The 21,940-nt window shown below is 38.2% G+C and overlaps 2 protein-coding genes across 2 annotated transcripts in view; one reads left to right on the plus strand and one right to left on the minus strand.

The window, feature by feature from the left end:
- LOC138698425 (putative protein FAM10A4) overlaps positions 1 to 21,940 on the plus strand; it is a 181,325-nt gene that overhangs the window by 30,216 nt on the left and 129,169 nt on the right. The gene's annotated exons all lie outside the window — the stretch shown is intronic.
- Positions 1 to 21,940, minus strand: part of LOC138698422 (pneumococcal serine-rich repeat protein) — a 92,705-nt gene that overhangs the window by 17,617 nt on the left and 53,148 nt on the right. The window contains exons 2-4 of the mRNA XM_069824311.1: positions 17,503 to 17,604; positions 8,273 to 8,337; positions 2,929 to 4,474 (exon numbers count right to left, since the gene is read on the minus strand). Coding sequence (XP_069680412.1) covers positions 2,929 to 4,474; positions 8,273 to 8,337; positions 17,503 to 17,604 — 1,713 coding nt within the window. The remainder of the gene's footprint in view (positions 1 to 2,928; positions 4,475 to 8,272; positions 8,338 to 17,502; positions 17,605 to 21,940) is intronic.

A 21,940-nucleotide genomic window follows, 5' to 3' on the forward strand; every position in this document is an offset into this window, starting at 1 on the left:
AGATTTCTGTGGGCTTGCCATCGAATTACCTTGATAAGAGACATGCTTTTCATCAAACTATTTATTGCACTGAGCGTTGTAGTATGACATTCTATGTAAGAGAAGTAGCGTTTTTTTTTATTTACAGATAGCGTGTTTTGTATATTTATATAGAGGGAAGATTCTCCCTTCCCTTTTTTCACAGGACGTTTTTAGTTTTTTTATTTTGCTTCAGTCCATGTAACCGATCTCTGAATGTAAAGCATTGTGTCGAAAAGTATTACAGACTTTGAAGGTAGCTAGTATTTACCAAGATAAGTTAAAAAAAAAGTTAAATAAATATGTCTAAAATAATGCCCTCGCAGTTAAAATTTATTTCCAGATTTAACGGAGTTGTAGATAGCTCTATCGTACTTCAAATAAAAGGAAAAAATATATATATCTCACATGGCTTAGATCAGTGTTTCTCAACCTTTTCTATAATGTACCCGTTTATGCTTCCAATATCTGTAAAGTACCCCTGTAATAAAACGCAATTTTTATGTGTAATAACCGTAATCAATACAATCAGTTACATACCCGTGTTTATTTTTTATCAACTGAAGAGTCCACTGTAAGAATGATGGATGTCACTTTCTTGTCGAAAATGAACCAAGACTGTCAATGCATAGCTTAAGACATGTAGAATGTACATAGAGAGTTATATGGCATTAGCACTGATAGTCATTGTCCAGTAATGATCAGAAAATCACAGTTAAGCTTTGAGCGCTAAGCATTTCAAACTTTCAATTGCTTCTCCTGCAAAATGTATTCCAAATTACATCCATCATTCTTGCAGTGGACTCTTCAACTGCTATGGCCCATGGTTATCTAGCGTCTGAGCGAGGTGAAGGTGATAATGCCGGCGAAATGAGTCCAGGGTCCAATACCGAAAGTTACCCAGCCTATGCTCTCAATGGGTTGAGGAAAGACCCCTGGAAAAAACCTTAACCAGGTAACTTGTCCCAAACAGGATTTGAACCCGAGCCCGCTCGTTTCACGGACAGGCATGCCAACCGTTACTCCACAGCGGTGGACTACTTATGAGGTAACGTATAAGTTTGAAAGCCTAGTGAGGTAACATACCGTATAATATACGAGTATTAATTCTCAATGCAAACGAAAACAATAATACTAAATATTGTCCTAGTTTTGAGCATTACATGTGATACATTTAGTTTAGAGGCAAAATTACCAACACAAATAAAAAAAGTTTTTATTATTTGAATTGCTACATCAATCCAAATAGATATAAGCAATTACTTACGTACTTTTTTCCGTAAAGGACAAGAAATAACACGTGTTATAAAGTGTTGCATTTTCGATAGTCATGGATTTTATAAATCCCGGGCACTACGTAATATTTTTAAATGTCTGGAGGACAGAAGGTCAAAGTTTAAAAAGAAGAACATGTCCTCCAAAAGGCGGACGCCTGGTCACTCTGAGTGGACACCATTATTTGTCTCCTTAGCATTTCTCATCTACGGTAAGGTTGATTGCACGCTCCTTGGAATGCCACGGTTGTGAGGTCCAGTCATTTGGTATGACCTCAATCCCTTAATTTTTGGCTGTGAGGACATTTAATGACTTTGATATATTCAAAACCAATCAATGACTTGGAGATATTACCTTAATGGATGTGAATGTTCCTTCTGTAGACCTCTGAGCTACCAAGTATTCTGGAACGAATGCGTGTTTCTCTGCGACGGATAGCTGAACATTGTTTACGAATGACTCGATATCACATAGCGTTAGCAATAACGAAGACTTGTAGCACCGTATGTATTTTTTTTGTATATATTTATTAGAATTTTTGTCGTAGAATACATCTTTCACCGCACTGAGTATGGGCGCCCATTCCGGGATTCGTGGTGAAACAAAAATGTCAGAATTTTTCTTGAATGTGCTTTAAATTTAAGTAAATTATTATCTGATTCAACTTGTTTGTTAACTTCCTTTCAACGATGTAATTCGACTCACTTAAATCTCTTGTCGTTTCTAAGTAACACGTGTATATGTCGGTGTGTATACAGTAAAGCCCCTTCTAGTTGGACACACCTTTATCCTGGCCACCTCTCTGTATTACCTAACTTCGGTGAATTGGTGATAGTGAGATGAGTCTGAGGATTCACCGTGGAATTACTTGACATTCCCTAAACTGTTGGAAAAACTTCGGAAAATACTTGTAGATGAATTCTCGTAATGCACAGACTTTGCGACTTTCTAAATTCTTGTTTGAGGGTATTAATAAACCGATTATTGTCTCTCACAATTTAAATTGATTGACACAAAATCTTCATGTATCTGTACTGTACAATTTTTTTTCAAGTAAATTGTTTTGTTGTTAATAAAGATAAAATAGGTAATGAAATAGTGTCATTTGTAGTTCTGTCATTTCATCTTGTTTTGATGTCTGGTGTCTGTACAGATTGATGTCACAGATAACGGAGATGATGCTTTGGCCAAAAGTCAAAGACTTCAACATCACAATACCCCAGCGTCTTTTATAGTTTTTCTTCAGGATTGGAAGTACAGTACTCGGAATATCGACGAACTTAAAGAGAAACATCAGTTAATAACTGATTGAGGTCCCAGCCTGATTATAGTAAATTACTTCTTTACAAAATTGGTGCCTATGTGTGATTATGTACTGACATGTCAATATTATCTGTAGAGACATTACTTGGATGAGGCCAAATGTAACATCTTGGGAACTGTTCTTTGCATCCTGGAAATTTAAAAGCATTTAAAACAGTTCATACTTGCCTTTAGCTTACCTGGTTAATCACTGTATGGGGCGCGTACTAGATCAGTATTCCTAAATGTAAAGGCCCTTGCTGTCTGCCTAGAGAAGATCTGGGTCACTGTGTTCGTGATGTGTAAATAATTGTTCAATACTGTGGTACTTACCTTCTGCAGATGTTTCGGCGGACTCTGCTGTTTCTTCTGCAGAAGCCTCTTCACCACTGGGAGCCGCTGTTTCGGTGCTTTCGACAGACTCGGGAGGCGCTTCAGCCGATTCTGTGCTCGCCTCTTCTGCAGGAGCTTCTGTTGGAGCCGTCTCTGTGGATTCAGCGCTTTCTGTTTCTTCGGCTGGCGCTTCAGCACTTTCTTCTGCGCTTGCTTGTTCGGCTTCGGCGCTTGCACCACCTTCCTCTTCTGCACTAGGTGCTTCGCCTTCCTCGGCACTCGGAGCACCTTCCTCGGCGCTAGTAGTGTCTTCGACGCTGGCTTCATCCTCAACACTTGCTGCATCACTTTCTTCGGCACTTACGGCAGCCTCTTCGGCACTAGGAGCTCCCTCTTCAGCGCTGACTTTGTCTTCGACACTTTCTGCAGCTTCTTCTGCACTTGGTGCTCCTTCTTCAGCACTGACGGCTTCTCCTTCAGCACTTGGAGCTTCTACGCTTCCTTCGTCTTCAGCACTTGGAGCTTCTTCCGCGCTTTCTCCTTGTTCGTCGCTTGCTGCTCCTTCGTCTACAGTACTCGTTGGTGCAATTTCTTCGGCACTTTCGTCTTCTGCACTTGTTGCACCTTCTACACTAGCTTCTTCCGTGCCAGCATCTTCAGCACTGGCGCCTTCTTCCTCGGCACTAGTTTCTCCAGCACTGGCTGCCCCTTCTTCGGCACTAGCGTCTTCAGCACTGGCTGCACCTTCCTCGGCACTGGCTGCACTATCCTCGGCACTGGCAGCTCCTTCCTCGGCACTGGCAGCTCCTTCCTCGGCACTGGCTGTACCTTCTTCGGCACTGGCAGCTCCTTCCTCGGCACTGGCTGCACCTTCTTCGGCACTGGCTGCACTATCCTCGGCACTGGCTGCACCTTCCTCGGCACTGGCTGCACCTTCCTCGGCACTGGCAGCTCCTTCCTCGGCACTGGCTGCACCTTCCTCGGCACTAGCAGTTTCTTCTGCGCTGGCTCCTTCCTCTGCACTGGCTGCTCCTTCCTCAGTACTAGCTGCTCCTTCTTCTGCACTAGCTCCTTCCTCTGCACTGGCTACTTCCTCTGTACTAGTACCTTCCTCTGCGCTGGCTCCTTCCTCGGTACTAGCAGCAGCTGCCTTCTCAGTGCTAGCCGCTTCTTCTGCGCTGGCTGCACCTTCCTCGGTACTAGTTCCCTCGGCGCTGGCACCTTCCTCTGCACTGGCTACTCCTTCTTCAGCACTAGCTCCTTCCTCGGCGCTCCGTTGCTCACGAGTCCCTTCTGCGCTTTCGCTTCCAGTTTCTTCGGCGCTAGCGGCTCCCTCTTGTGATTCTGCGCTGGCTCCGTCGTCCGGTATGGTACCTGCATCGCTTGCGGTTTGCTCTGCCGATTCGTCTGCCCCCTCTGCGCTTGCTTGTTCGTCTGAGGGAGGCTGTTCTTCGCTTGCTGTAGTGTCCTCAGCGCTCGTTCCTGTATCTTCGACGGAAGCGGCTTCGGTTTCACCAGGTGTCTCTTCTGTCGAAGGCTGGTCGCTCTGTGGAAAACAAGGGAGAAGTTATAAAATTCTTTTGGAATTGCGGTTTTCTTCCTTGGTTGAGGTAATACCTTTTGTATCAGAGCATCAGTATAAATGCTTTTAAGTTGGTACGTGTATATGCCTACTGTACATAAAATGGGCTGCCTGTGTCATAATTTTATTGTCCGGGTTAGAGGTTTTTGGTGATTTTTGTAAATTATCGTGAAAAAATGAATAAAATATCATACTTGTGGTTTAAACTGTGGCAGTAATTTAGTGATTTTTCATATATAATGTCATACACTATTAAAAAAATCTTAATTTGCAGTAATCTTATGCACGGCATTACATTTGCAATATTCATGACGAAATGAAGATAATAATGATAATAATAAAGACTGTACAGACCCATAAAATTAGTGAGCATGCGTAGTATGTTCTAACTGGAACTTGGAAAATTCAGGTGGCCCAAATTTTGTTTTTGGGTCTGTACCCTTTATAAGTTAGCCTTACTGTAACTTAACTCAGTTTTATATAAAAACCCAGCCATCAGTAGGGGGCGGATGTTGATGGCCTAAAAATCTACTTAAAATGATCATTAAAATCCCTTAAACTAATTGAAAAATGATGTATAATTAAAAGAGAATGACATTTAAATATTACTCACAGTACTCGCATACAACTTCTTAAAAATTAGTCACCTTGTTTCAATGACTGCCCTGTAAATCTCGGAGAGCGGAGGCAACTTCCTGGAATTTGGCTAAGATAAAGGAAAAGAACATGCAACAAAATGAAGATTTTAAGGAAAAACTATAGATTTTAATGAGAGTTTACAATGTGTTTCAATCAGGGATGGTCCATGTCAGTGCCTTCATTCTCCGTATCCTCCTCCTTCCGCGCTTCACTTTTCTTACCAGACCTTCCAGATGAGGGAGTGTGATGACAAAACAAATTTTGGGTGCAGCGTGCATTCTTGCAATCTTTGTGTTAAAAATACTGCCACTACAATAGACATTCCTTCCGAACCATGATGAGGACACAACATCCTGTCCAGGACATGGTGAAAGTTTTCTCCCTTTCAAACATAAATTCTAAAGACACCCTCGTACCGACAAAAGAACAGTAGCGGTCGAAGTCCTCACTTAAACTAAGCTGTTGTCAAGCATTTTTTATTACTCCATTGTGTGAGGTGAAGCCTTCAGTGGAATGAGGGATGGACTTTAGAATCTGTTCCAAACTATAAAACTCAGACTTCACTGTTATTCACTTATTCAGTAGGTAACTACTACTAACCTATTTGGTTAGAAAATGATTTAACAAACCTATCGGTAAAGAAGAAAGTAAAATGCATTCCAAATGAACTGAAAGTTCTTCATAGTATTAAAAATGGCAAAAAATGCCGAAAAAAAAATAAAAATGACATTAGTTCAAAAACGTCAAAAAATGCAATATAATAAATTATTTTTTTACGTTGATATTAACATAGAAGGGATTTCTATATTAATAGGATCGTCCTAATGTGAAAAATAAGATGACTTTTCGCCAACATCCGCCTCCTAGTCATCAGTGTTCTTGTAGAGCAGTGGTTCCCAAACTTTTGAAAGGTGCGACCCACTTCTGGGCGAAACTTTCTTTTGTGACCTCTCCCACTACCGTATGGTACTTAACTCCGAAAAATACAAATCCTTGTAAAATCGAAAATAACAATAATTTTACTCAAAATCTTCGAATACGACCTAAAGAACGATCAAAATAGAAGTGTATGGTGCAACAATGACACGAAATATTTAGTAAACCGTAGATATTTTCTAATTTGTACATAATTTCTAGTACTTCAAATTATTACTACCACCGTGGCACTGCGGTAATAATTCAATGCAAAGTGGTAAATTTCATGAGAGCAAGAGCTATGCAAACTCGTATTTTCATAGCAATTTATGAAAACATGGGTTCGTTACATGAAAATAATCTTTATCACACGAAAGTAAGATGCCTTACGTGAGGTAACGTGTTGAAAATAGTTTTATACTTAAGAGCATAACTTCTATTGTACCGGTACATGCAAGACGAAAAATCGGAATATGAAAAACTATTTCCCAGTTCTCCTTGGTTTCTTAGATTGGCTTTCCTTGGTCATATTTTCGAACATTTCAACACTTTGAATAGTAGCTTGCAAGGCCGAGATATTAACATAATAACAGCCAGGAATAAAATGATCGGATTTTTAAAGAAACTTAATTTCTGGTCAATATCACTTGACAAAAAGAAATTTGATATTTTTCAGTGCATTAAAGAATTCGTGAAAAATTTAGCTACTTATGATAGATAAAACTGAGTTTGTTTTTACCGATAAGCAACTTTGTATTTATGCAAAATAAGTTTCTTGTCTGTGATCACCATCAACAAAACAAGCGAGAAATTTCCTTGAACTTTAAAAATTGTATTATTGTGTGTACACGGAATACGGAGTCCAGATTTGAGAAGCTACTTTCTGAAAAACAGACACACGTTCTCGCCATGAAACAATACTAACAATACCATCTCATCGCACCTCCTCATACTCATCCTCTTTCACAATAGCCTTGCCAAGACTCTGGAATTCGCTACCTGCTAGCATTAGGAACTGTCGAAATAAAATTCAATTCAAATAGAAACTTACTAGGCACTTGATCAGTAATTGAGACTCGTTCAGACATGGCATCTTGTAAATTTTTCTCGTATTCTAGCATAAAATATTTCAATCTCCGGTAACTTCATCCCTGTATAATTATTCTACGTTTAATTTGTACTTCAGTACAAAAAAAAAATATTTTTTTGTTCTTAACTTCGATAATAAAGTCGACCTGGTTGGCAAGTTGGTATAGCGCTGGCCTCCTATGCCCAAGGTTGCGGGTTCGATCCCGGACCAGGTCGATAGCATTTAAGTGTGCTTAAATGCGACAGGCTCGTGTCAGTAGATTTGCTGGCATGTAAAAGAACTCCTGCGGGACAAAATTCCGGCACATCCGGCGACTCTGATATAACCTCTGCAGTTGCGACCGTCGTTAATTAACATAACTTTAACTCGATAATAAATTACCTAGCCTTTATTTTTATTAATCTGGTAATATTTTAGTACATTGATTTTTTATTGTAATTATAAATTTAATATCAATTGTAATTGTAATTTTAATTGCATTCTTAATGTTGTAACTGTAATCCCCTGGTAGAGGAGAAGAGAACTGTTGATCTTCTCTCTACCAGGTTAAAAAAAATAAATATATAAATACTAAATGAAGAGTCCACTGCAAGAATAATGGATGTCATTTGGAATATATTTTGCAGGAGAAGCAATTGAAAGTTTGACATTCTTAGTGCTCAAAGCTTATCTGTGATTTTCCGATCGTTACTGGACAATGACTATCAGTGTTAATGCCATATAACTCTCTATGTACATTCTATATGTCTTAAGCTATGCATTGCCAGTCTTGGTTCATTTTCGACAAGAAAGTGACATCCATCATTCTTGCAGTGGACTCTTCAAATACAAATGCTAATACATTTTTCGCATTAATTTTTTTTCTTTATAACTACTGAAACATTTTTTTATTCTTATGTCCAACGTTGTGTTTCTAAATATAAAATAAATTTATGTTAAGACTTTTATTGTCTTATTTTGTAAATGTCGCGACCCCTACTTTGGGAACCACTACAGTATGTAACACACTGGGGAACAGTCATCGTTTCCGACCAAGTTTTAACGTGCAAATTTGAAATCCATTGGCTAGTACGGTAACTCTTAGACCACCGATGGCGACCAAAGGGTTAACTTGTTACCTGCTCGTCGGATGTTGACGCGTCTGTCCCTTGTGGCAGCTCTTCACTGCCATCCTCGGTCGATTCTGAAATAAATAAAAATATAAGTATTAACTTCATCATCCTCTTTATTTTCGGTTCTTGTGTGTGTGTGTGTTTTTTTTTGCCGTTCATATTATCTCTAAGGACCGATTGTATACACCATTTAATCTTAGATCAGAGGTTAAATTGATCCTCGTTCTAGTTGAACTTGAAATTTTGTGTTATATAAAGTCTAATCTGAGATTAATTTGTCTTAAACTAAAGTCAACTTTGACTGAAGAAATTTCTCCGATTAAGTTAGATGATCCAAGTTCAGTTATTTCTTTTCTGTTTGAAATATACGAATGACAGATTGTGCAAATAAAATATCCATTATTATTATTAATATTAATAGATATGGAAGGTACATTTATTTTTTTTTTTTCAATTTATTGCCTTAATACACAAACATTCTTATATTTTATAAGGCTCTATCGTGTTCAGCAGTATCAAATAACATAACCTATAATTATATTTATAACAACCATTAATTATTCGTGGATATGATAGGTACAGTCATAAATTTTCAATTAACTGTATTACTAAACGAAAATTATCGTTTTATAAAGCTTTATTACGTTTAGCAGTATCAAACACCATAACATGACAACAACTTGGAGAACAGTCAACCTTCTTCTTATCGTCCGCCATTATTTACAATGCACGGAACAAACCAGTGTCTCCAACAGAGTGTACGGAAAGTCGCCAAAAAGTAGTTGGAAAGTTGCTAGATTTCTCATTATCAACAAAGAAAGATTACATTTTGTCACTAGGGGGTGCTAAAAAGGTCGCTAAATCCCTATTTAAGCAATATAAAAGTTAAAAGAAATTGTCGTTGAAAAAGAGTTAAAGTCGCTAGATTGGCAACACTGAACAAACCTGTACAGCATGATCCGCGCATCATATACTTCACCTGTTTATGCGATGTTGCCAAATCCTTTTTACGTGAACTTAGATTGCATTTGAACCAAGGCAATTTGATCGGAGAAAAGTTTTATACAATAGAAGAAGTGTCTGAACTCGGTTCACTTTCCGATCTTCGATCAAAGTTGATCTTTAGTCAGGGAGTTTTATACAATTGGGCCTAAACAGTTCCGCATCTGGATGATTATCCAGCCAGTGCGGAGATGACTTATGGTCAGGATATGGTGATGACCCCAACCCAGCCGTTGAAGCTAGTTTGATAGCTCGAATTACGCTACTCATTACAGCTTCTCATTTTCCGATCACGATGACGAATAGGCACCTATCTCATACGTCAACTAAACTTCATTTGTAAATTTCTTCACACGGCGTTTTAGCAGAAGAGGAAATGATATTAAGGGATATGCTACTGGAGCTAAATGATAGCTGTGTGCAGTGTGGAATGAAGATAAATGCAAACAAGACGAAAGCCATGACTGTCGGAAGGAAAATAAAGAAGGTAAACTTGCGAATTCTAAATGAGGCAGTAGAGCAAGTGGACAGCTTGGGATGTAATTTAAGCAGTAACATGAGCTGCTGTCAAGAAGTCAAAAGGAGGGTAGCAATTTCAAAGGAAGCTTTTAATAGAAAAAGGAGCATATTTTGCGGACCTCTGGAAGAAGAACTAAGGAAGAGACTAGTGAAGTGCAATGTGTGGAGTATGGCATTGTAAGGGACAGTGTGAAGTATGGCATTGTAAGGGACAGAAACATGGACATTAAGACGAAGTGAAGAGAAACGACTAGAAGCATTATGGATATGGAGAAGATTGTGAACAGACAGAATAAGAAATAAAGTTGTGCTGGAAAGAGTGAGTGAAGAAAGAATGATGCTGAACCTGATCAGAAAAAGAAAAAGGAATTAGTTGGGTCACTGCCTGAGAAGGAACTGCCTACTGAAGGATGCACTGGAAGGAATGGTGAACGAGAGAAGAGTTCGGGGCAGAAGAAGATATCAGATGATAGACGACATTAAGATAAGTGAATCATATGCGGAGACTAAGAGGAAGGCAGAAAATAGGAAAGATTAGAGAATGCTGGGTTTACAGTGAAAGACCTGCCCATGGACGGAACACTTATGTATGTATGCATGTATGTATGTATTTGTTTTACTAGGTTATTTTACGACGCTTTGTCAACATCTTAGGTTATTTAGCGTCTGAATGAGATGAAGGTGATAATGCCGGTGAAATGAGCCCGGGGTCCAACACCGAAAGTTATCCAGCATTTGCTCATATTGGATTGAGGGAAAACCCCGGAAAAAACCTCAACCAGGTAACTTGCCCCAATCGGGAATCGAACCCGGGCCACCTGGTTTCGCGGCCAGACGCGCAAGCCGTTACTCCACAGGTGTGGACATACATATGTATGTATGTATGTAGGTACGTATGTATGTAGGTACGTACGTACGTATGTATGTAGGTACGTACGTACGTATGTATGTATGTATGTAGGTACGTACGTATGTATGTAGGTACGTATGTATGTAGGTACGTACGTATGTACGTACGTATGTATGTATGTATGTATGTATGTACGTATGTATGTACGTATGTATATATGTTTTTTTTACTGGGTTATTTTACGACGCTGTATCAACATCTAGGTTATTTAGCGTCTGAATGGAATGAAGGTGATAATGCCGGTGAAATGAGTCCGGGGTCCAGCACCGAAAGTTACCCAGCATTTGCTCGTATTGGGTTGAGGGAAAACCCCGGAAAAAACCTCAACCAGGTAACTTGCCCCGACCGGGATTCGAACCCGGGCCATGTATGTATGTATGTATGTGAAGACCCGAACCGCGAGCAGTCCGTCTCACCAGTCCAAAGCATGAGGGCTTCACAAATTTTATTAATGACGTATGAATACTACAGTGAAAACTAGAAGGGGGGGGGGGTCATTCATCGCAGTGAGCGAAGACTCAGTGCTGGACTGGAATCTCCATCTCTACCTTTTGTTCATAACAAACAAGCAAATTTAAAAACTGAACTTAATGTCACAAATAAAAAATGTGCTTCGTTGGAAAAAAAAGAAGTTCCTCTTACTCACGTGGGGCTGGAAGCTTCTTCGTCTTTACCAATGAATTTAGTGAAGATTTGTGCATGGCAATTGTTGCTGCAGATGTACCATGGTAAAACTTTGAGTGCCAAAGTTTCAAGCATTCTATGCAAATACTGCGACTTCAATATTCCGGATGAATCAATACACCGGAAAAATTATTTGAACTCCTGCTAAACTGACACAATGGAAACGATTAGAGCTCAACATGGCGATTCCTAAGTATGGGTTGCCGTTGACAAGACAATGACTGCAGAATATATGGAAAAATATTTAATTAATTGCGCCTCGAAACAATAATTAAATGGGATTGAATCATATGTTTCGAGTCTTCATGAGGGAAGAAGTGTATGAAACCGGTGCCCACCCAGCATCGTGATGCACTTGGGGAGCTACGATAGGTAGCGAAATCCGGTTACGCAAACCAGCTGTAACGGCTGGAGTGCTCATCGTGTTACCCACACGATACCTCCATTCTGGTTGGATGATCGTCCACCTCTGCTTCGGCATGTGGCCGTGAGGCCAGCAGCCGGCTGGTTGGTCTTGGTCCTTCGTGGGCTGTAGCGCCACGGATTATTATTATTATTATTATTATTATTATTATTATTATTATTATTATTATTATTTGAATCGTATGTGCACCTGTAATTTTTTATCAGTGTGCAAAAATATATCTAGTAAAGCTTGGATTTTAAGTTACATATTTTTTATTTATTATAAATTTATCTACATATTTAGTCATTTTTAGCTTCATATTTATTTTCATATCACATATAATCCGGACTCTAGTCATGACCTTTGTAACATGATACATAATATTGACTATTACCGCTGTTGAAACCCATTAAAATTTAAAACATTTTACGTTCTCGTTATGACTACAGAAAACTATTTATACTTCCATTCCGTCCTAAATACAAGTTTCTGTGCACTTCTTTTGGGTTTGAAAGTGATTTTCGGTAAATAGTGTAATCTTTACACAGCACACACAATCTTCAAATATCATGAGTCCACCGCTGATAGTACTATCACTAAACTCCAAGCTAAGCGAAGAGGTGGAGCCAGGATGGGTATCTTTTGACGTCTTGTTTACTATAGTCTGGGTTCAGGCCTGTTCAGGGGTATGCCTCGCGAGATCACATTTTGTGATCACCAGGCTTCGAGACTTCGGACCCGACAGAGCAGTTTAGTGGGAAATCCGCATAAGGGCGTACTGAGTACAGTGGTAAAGCGTACAGTGGTGGGGGTACTGTAGAATGAATGCCAACAAATACGGAAAGAAAAACGCTTTGGATTTGAATGTGACGAATAATTTGGTTTTATACAAACCCTTTTTCAAACTGTGTCTGAAACTATTACACGGTTAGAAAAGTCAGAGCAAGAGATGCCGGAAGCCCTCAAATTAGTTGAGGAAATGACACACAGAATTAATGAGATGCCAAGTATACCGGTTACTGAACGTGTAAAATAGAAGTGGAAATCAATTTTATATAAAAATAACGGATATGGTACACTGTGTAATGTAAACAGCAAATTAGTGGACATAGTCACCCGAGAATAAAGGACTGTCTCTTAGAGACTGCAATGATGTTAGGTTTTTTCGTTTTGCTCCTATCACGTCATGCGACGTAGAGAGCAGCATTTCACAGTACAAACTGTGTTTGGCAGATAAGCGAAAAAAAAAAATACGTTTGAGACACTGAAAATGTGTCTTGTAGTACATTGCAATTCGATACTGTAACTGCACTTCCTAAAGACGACCAATAGAATAAATGAAGAAATTAAAATTGTTACATGTTTATTTCCACCATTATTACTGTGTATAAACACAAATGCGTATAAAAGACAGGACAATAAATGCTTTTTCACATTCTTTTGACACTGTCATTGTGTAATGTATATTTACTTACATGTGTGTATGTTCCTCCATACTACCGTATTCTATTCTTTACTAGCAACGTTGTTACCTCAACACATCTCTACCTTTCACTACCTGCAGCGTGTCAACAACCTAAAGTACATGCACAGTAAACTTATTGTATCGGGTCCCAAGTCTCGAAGCCTGGTGATCACTGGCTAAGACTACGCGACTGTGGCGCGGAACTGCTATTCATTTTAATACAGGATCTCCGAGAATGAATATTGGGGTTTCACGAGGTCACTGTGAAGTGTATATTATGTGTAATGTATTGAAAGAATGTTTATTTCATTCAGTAACTAAGAAAAAGATTGGTTCATGTGGTTTTATTTTCTGTCGTTATTAGTTTCGTGATAATAAAGCCATTGTTGTTATATTTATAATTATTCTTGTTAATTTCGTCGGTCTGGCTGGCGCAGTTGGTATAGCGCTGGCCGTCTATGCCCGAGGTTGCGATGGATTTAAGTGTGCTTAAATGCGACAGGCTCATGTCAGTAGATTTACTGGCATGTAAAAGAACTCCTGCGGGACAAAATTCCGGCACCGGCGACGCTAATTATAACCTCGGCATTTGCGAGCATCGTTAAATAAAACATAACATTTAACATTTCTTGTTAAATCGGTAATTAAAAAATATTGCGTTCATGTAGAATCATGGCTTTGTGTTCCGCCGGCCATAAGACATAATTATGCAGCATTTTCTTGTACGGTAAACACCGCAGAACAATCTATAATCATAAAAACACGTCTACTATTCTGAATGATTCTTCAGTGCACTTCAGTATATAAATTGAACAACAATGGTTTCATTATGTCCACAATGATAGAAAATAAAAACACATGAACGCAATCATTTTGAGATAATAAGGGAAATGATAAATTTAACAACAGCGACTTTATTTTGACGAGAACAGTAACAGAAAATAAAACCACATGAACGCAGTCTTTTTGAGTTATGAAATAAAAACACTAACCCATTACACATAATACATACTTCACAGTAATCTCATGAAACCTCATCATTCATTCTCGGAAACAGTATTGAAACGTGAATATACAATACATTACTAAAGCTGAAGTGACATGTATATATATTTTTCTTTTTTAAATTTGCATATATGGGCGTGATTCGGGTTCTGCATATTGCCGATAGATGGCAGGACTGTGACCCATTTCGGCGGGCCACGCTATGCATGATATGTGTCTGTGAAGAGTTATGTCATGTACAAGGGTGAGTGCAAATGTAGTATAGGGAATGGTGAGGATTATGAAAATGAGGAAGGAAGAAGGGGAAACCCGGTGCCGGCACGTAGCCTACTCCTGTCGATTAGCACCAAGGTATTTACAGTCACTTTCTTATGCATCTATTGTAAGTTACTACATCTCATTTGATGTGTCAGAGAAAGAATTGTTTGTATACATTTGAAGTCTGATTGATTAAATATGTTTCTGGTCAGCGATGTATGCAATGAAGGGGGAAAGGAATTGATCACCCTACCCCATTATTTCCTGGCTTAGTTGCCTCATTCATGAATGATGCCTTATTAGTGTCATTTATAAGATTCCATTCAGTCTTCGGACTGTTGACTAAATTTATAGCCGCTTCAACCGGGAGGCTATTCCACGACTGTTGACATTGTTGATACATTGGTTTGCTGTTATCCAGTGTTGCCAGAACAGTGGATTTTTCCCCAGATTTAGCGAGTTGCGTCCTTAATCTAGCTGGAATATTTTCTACCTAGCGGATAGCGGATTTTGTAGCGGTTTTCAGTTTCATTTTAGCTTTATGATGGCTGTTTTACGTTTCACTGTTGAAAAAAAAAATGAATGTTGCCACAATTATTGTGCGTGTAGACTGTAGAGCAATACATTTTCGCCAGCCAATTAGAAGTGTTAATGAACAAACCAAAAATCAGTGGTATAGTTTTCTGACCGTGAAACTTTCAGTCCTATTGAGCTGAAAATTTGCACACATCTTAATTTTAATACGCCTAACAAACAGTTACGAGGTGAAAAAATCAAGTTATAAATGTAAAAATTTCAAAATTCAGTCCTATTTTGTTATGCCCAAACAATGATATATGATGTGAAAGACACGCTCATAAGTTTCTTATGTAAGTTTGAGCCAAATTCTCCGACCCTAATATATTCTTGGTTATTTTATGATCGAAAAAGGCACAAAAGACGCAGTTAGATTTACCAACCTCAGCATTTTAACTCGGGACCTCCCGAATGCAAGACCAGTATTTTGCTACGGTGCCACTTGGTTTGACATTTTTTTTGTATGTAAGGGCAGTGGAATTGTTTCCACATGATCACATTGTACATAACAAGTAAAGTATGTTCACTATCATCGTGTGCAGTTCTGTGGCTCTTTTAAACACCCACTTAACAGAATTACGACTTCCTACACAAACACCTGTGACCATCCTATCCCCTCCCCCAATTCCCATGTTCACAGTTGCCACATTCAATGAAATTCTCTTGTTGAGGGGAGTCTGTACACCTAATTTTGAGAAAGAAATGAAATTTTTTTTATCGTTTTTCGGTAGTTTAGTGTGTGTAAAATGATATGATTTTATTTCTTCTAATTGTCAGCTTTTAGCCCTATCTTCAGCAAAAATATTGTAATTCTTAATACAAAAAATGTTATCAATGAAAAATGTTTTCTTGCCAACCGTTCAGTGGAATTTTAAATTTATTTAGCCGGTTATATACATAAAAGTATGTTACATATGCCCAATTTTTTCAACATTTGTATCTTTTATCACTTCTGAGAAAAGTGTACCCAAAATTGAGAAATTTAACATTGCGAGAAATGGAAACTGTGACACCATTTTCTGCACTTTCTTATTTTTTGTGACATTGGTACACTTTTCTGAGAAAGTATTATACCCAGAAGGTTGAAATTAATATACAATATCAGTGTGATTGCATTTTACACAGTAGGTTAAAAAGATTAAGTTTATTTCTATCTTCAGCAAAAATAAAAATTTGCAGTCAATCTTAATGCAAAAAATGTTGTCAATGATTTCTTTTTGCCAACCGCTCAATGGAATTTTAAATTTATTTAACCGGTTGTCTACATTAAGATATGTTACATATGCCCTATTTTTGCTACATTTGTATCTTTTATAACTTCTGAGAAATGTGTACCCAAAATTGAGGATTATTGTAAGATATGGAAGTACAGACTCCCCTTAACTGACGGGATTCTTGAAATTCGAAATAGATGTGGCAACTCTCTCTCCACGTGGATATAAAGGGAGCCTGTCAATTTTTCTAAACGAAAGTTGTGATTGGTTGCTAAGAGACGAAGACAAGTTTTCCGTCACAGTATGGAAGACATTTATTTATGACAACCAATTAGTAGGGGACAGTAGAAAGTCTCTCGGCAAAGTCCTTTCTGTGAAACTGCACTCCATGGTATAAAATGAACTATACTTACATCGTCTTTGAAGGGTTTTGATTTTTCTTTTGCTATTTTACGACGCTTTATCAACTGCTATGGTTATCTAGCGTCTGAGTGAGGTGAAGATGATAATGCTAGCGAGATGAGTCCACGGTCCAGCGCCGAATTTTTTTTACATGGCTATTTAACGACGCTGTATCAACTATCAATTACGAGGTTACTATTTAGCGTTGATAGAATTGGTGATAGATAATATTTGGCGAGATGAGGCCGAGAATTCGCTATAAATACGTGTTGGAGAAAATCTCTGGAAAAACCCAACCAGATAATCAGCCCAAGCGGGAATCGAACCCGCTCCCGATCGCAACTCCTGATCGGCAAGCAAACGCCTTAGCGCCGTAAGTTACTCAGCATTTCCTCTTAATGGGTTGAGGGGAAAACCCCAGAAGAAACCTCAACCAGGTAACTTGTCCCAACCAGGATTTGAACCCGGGCCCGTTAGTTTCACTGTCAGACGTGCTAACGTTACTCCACAGCGGTGGACCGAGGGTTTTACTGTTGAACTTGTCTCTGATATAAGAACCATTGAAGACTCTCGGATTTTACATCAAGGCCTGAATAGCATTTATCAGGAACTAATTTAATATCCACCTTATTTTCATTATAGAAAAAAAAAGGAAGTGAAGTTAACAGTTGTGATTGATTATTAATCAATGCATATTCGGGAATGAAACATGTAGCGGATTGGGGAATTCAGATTTGGATGGGAAATAGATTTGTTGAAGAGAGGGAAGTACACTGCCTAATGTTGAACAGTTACCTGGCGGTGCTTCAGAAGTGCCGAGTTGTTTCAGAGCCTTCTCGATGTAAGGCCGACACTCGGACTCTGTTGGGACTTGCTGGTCATCTTCAGCTGCTACACCTGTTGAAATAAAGAGAAATCACTTGTTTGTGTAGGCATAACAAGCAGTCACTTGACAGTGAACCGATTTTATATGTCATAAACCAGTGCCGTAATTTCGTAGTCTACTGTTGAATATTGGAATGGACTGCAACTGGAAACGGGTTAGTTTAATCTTTTTTTTTTTAGTTGGTTATTTAACGATGCTGTATCAACTACTAGGTTATTTAGCGTCGATGAGATTGGTGATAGTGAGATAGTATTTAGCGAGATGAGGCCGAGGATTCGCCATAGATTACCTGGCATTCACCTTACGGTTGGGGAAAATCTCGGAAAAAATCCAACCAGGTAATGAGCCCAAGCGGGGATCGAACCTGCGCCCCCTAGCGCAACCTCAGACCGGCAGGCAAGTGCCTTAACCGACTGAGCCACGCCTGTGGCTAGTTTAATCTTGGGCATCACATTCGATTAACCGATGAAATGTGTTTTAATCGATTAATCGAACCGATTAAAATTACCTTTTGGTGAAGGAAACATAACTGCCTTGTGAAGTCTGTGTATAACAAAATATGTACTCATTTGGTACTGTTAACCTTTAAGCTATGATTTATAGGTGATTAATGTAAACTGATATTCTTGTCTTTTTGCTTTAGAAAACTAAAAGCAATAATGCTGTAACTACAACTACGTGCAAATACTTTTCTTTGAAAACGCTGCCCGGTATTATAAATACGGTTAATCTAAAGATTAAGTTAAACCTAACCGAGAGTATAACTCAACGCGACGTATTACAAAGTCTCGGTTAAGTTAAACTGTAGTGAAATATGATTGGTAATACTGCTAGGGAAAAAAAGACGACGATCGCTGCTGTTTGATTGTATTATTGCTGTTAAAATGACCGATGTTCGTGGAGAATCTTCATTAAGAAATATCTCTGTTCTTCGATATGAGAGAGAATATCATAAAAGAAAACCTGTAGAGAACCAATATGCTTGTGTGACTGAACCTCAAATAATTTCTTAATGCCGGCTACCAACGATAGGGTAAAGGTTGCTAATATTGTGATACTAATAATATTATGATAGTATTTTTTATTATTTCTTACAATTTTGCTGAGCGAGAGAAGGACCGGTTTTGTGCAGAAACTTGTCCACGAACATTCCCTTAATACGTTGACGCAAAACACAGATCTTCTTGCTTAGTAAAATTGTAAAAAATTCTCAAAAAAGAACTGTCACAGTATTATTAGTATCACAATATTACCTACCTTTACCGTACATCCAAATACATTGCAACCGGACTAAACCATGCGTGGCGATACGCGACTTAATTCCATACAGAATCAGCTGTCTAATGAACTAATAATATTAGTATGCATATTTTATACGTTGTGTAGAATGTCTATAATATGTAACATAATTAAGCCAAATAATAAAATTATTTTTATGAGTCTAGTAATATTAGGTAACATTATTAGTGTTCATAAAACGGATCTAATATTTCAGGAAACTGGCTGCCACTCAGTACAATGCGTAATAGGCTTACAGTAGATTTATCGACTTCTCCTAAATCTTCCATTGTTTTCAGTATACTTACTGCCAGAGAAAAAAAGAGCTCAGCGCAACAAGTAAGTGATGCAGAGGTTGAAAATAATGTTTCAAAAATGAAAAGGAAATCGTTTTTTCTTTTCAAATCTTTCAATTCATACCTTAATACAGTTTTTTTTTTTAACTTTCTTCGCCTTTTTGTTGCATGTTGCGTCCGAGTTTAAATTTTTCGAAATAAGGTTACGATTGTAAAACCTAATTTTGAAGGTTAACTACTTCGAAAGCCTGAATCTATTTTAAAACTCAAGTTCATTTATATTTCAAAGTGGTGCAGTCTATTTCGAAAAATTATTGGCCGCCGTGGCCTTTGTAATATTGATAACTTCCTCTGCGTCATTCGTATGTTCTTGGAAAACATGTCATATCCATGTGTATAGCGGGAACCGCCATCTTGCACTGTTGAGCCTTGAACTGCAGTTTAAATGGAAGAGGACTGTCATCAAGTTAAAACTCAAGTTAACTCAAGATTAACTCATAGTTATGGTTTATAATACGCAACAGAACGGAAAACGGCATTTATAATACTGGCCCTTAGTTTCACAAACTATGGAAAGGACGTAGGCTTACCATATATTGTATTTTATTTGCGGACATGTCTTTTACCAAAATAACCACCTGTAGGCATCAGAAAGTTTGCAGTTATTGAAAAAGGGTTAATGATCCGAGGAATGATATTTCTTGGCACTGAATACGTATTTCTGTTTGTCCACATGCCTTTGTCAATCAATTGTTTATGAAGCTGTCATGGCTCAGCTTTCGGTGGCTCTGGATCAATGGTTCCCAAACGTTTTGAAGGCTTGACCCACTTTTGGGCGGAACTTTCTTTTGCGACCCCCCCTCCCCCGCTCACTGTCGTACCGGAACTAAACCCCATTGGAAAAATATAATCTATAGTATTGTCACGAGAGGTCTGAAATTTATTAGGACTATTTCGTGAATAAAAAAAAATTAAATAATATAGCCTTAAAATTCGTTCTCAAAATGTTAATAATCGTATATTTATGAATACTTAACCTATTTAGATATTGTGTTATTCAGTAATGCCAATTGCGAAAAGCGAAATACAGGACGCTGACCAATTGTGTATTAGGTCTAATATAGTATCAATCTTAAAATTAGAATTGACTGTACAACTCCAGAAAGTAATACATGACAATAACAGTTAAATGCATAGTCATAAAATACAACTTTCAAAATGATTCAGGAGCAAATACGACATACAACATACAAAAAGCTATTATTCACTAAGTAATTACAAAACTGTATTTAGATTTAAGTCAATAATATTTATTTCTAACAAATGCAGCGAAACGCACGGGTATGACTAGTAATAAATAAAAAACATACATTTTAAAGTGTTAGGCCTATTCGGTTTTCAGAGTTCGTACTAATTATTTTATGTGGTCACACATTAAATTTTTAGGTTAGGTTTCATGAATCGCAAACTGTTTAGTCAAACCAATGAATTTCATGTTGCCAGACACAATACATTTTGATATTAATGCAATCAGTGTTAAATAAATAATGATATTTTGTATTATTGTTTCACATGTCCCGCGCCGTGGCGTCGTGGTCTAAGGCATCCTGCCTAGTAATCGCGTTACGGAATGCGCGTTGGTTCGAGTTCTCATGGGAGAAGACATTTTCTCATGAAATTTCGGCCAGTGTATGGGACCGGTGCCCACCCAGCATCGTGATGCACTTGGGGAGCTACGATAGGTAGCGAAATCCGGTTACGAAAACCAGCTATAACGGCTGGGGGGCTCATCGTGCTAACCACACGATACTTCCATTCTGGTTGGATGATCGTCCACCTCTGCTTCGTCATGTGGCCGTGAGGCCAGTAGCCGGCTGGTCGGTCTTGGCCCTTCGTGGGCTGTAGCGCCACGGATTATTATTGTTTCACATAGCATTATGATTTTACCTACTTTGATGATATCGCAACATTGAAAAGACGACAATATTAGCTTCTTAAAAATAATCTTGCGTGAACTCCATTACTACTAAACACGTTTAACGTCATTTTTCAAAGTTTTTGTAATATTGGCAGCTGCATTTTTTTTATTATATTTCTTTTGCAATGCAGACTTTTAGTGGAATAGGGGTGCCATGTAGGGTTGCCAACTCTAGAGGACGGAAATTCAGGACCATTAAAAAACTAAAAAAGCACATAAACTTATAATGAATTTTAATGTAAATACACTTGTATTTTGACGCTCAATCAATTAGAATTACCTTCGTGTTATTATTTCGTTGTAGCAGTGTAGCCCATATATTAGAGAATATGCCATAAGTCTGTACACATTGAAAAACACAGGGATTGATAAGTATTCATGTCTCTACACTCACTGTTGCTTCCTTTGTTTTCGTTTATTAGTTCTTTGTTTGTTGAAATATAATACAAAAAATTCTCTACATGACATATTAAAGTTCGTCTTTACTAAGAGTTCTGATTTTACAAGTTCTGGCCTCAACCGATTTCTCTCGTCAGTTCAAAGATTCTTCATTAAAAAAAAAACTCGCTCCACATGAGGATTGCTAATTGGAAGAGCATGTATGTGTTCAGCAATTTTCTTTAAGTTTGGCACACTAAGTGTCTTCAAAACAGTCTCCCAGCGTTCTTGAGGAGCTTGTAGATTTTTCAGTATCGGCATCATCTCTTTCAATAGGCAATACTCTTGGTACAATGCATCTCCATTTTCAAAGTCCAGTTCTGTATTAATATGCAATATATTCACAATTTTAGTAAG

Source organism: Periplaneta americana, chromosome 4 (genome assembly GCF_040183065.1).
Source record: "Periplaneta americana isolate PAMFEO1 chromosome 4, P.americana_PAMFEO1_priV1, whole genome shotgun sequence".
In the NCBI taxonomy this organism is placed as follows: Eukaryota; Metazoa; Arthropoda; class Insecta; order Blattodea; family Blattidae; genus Periplaneta; species Periplaneta americana.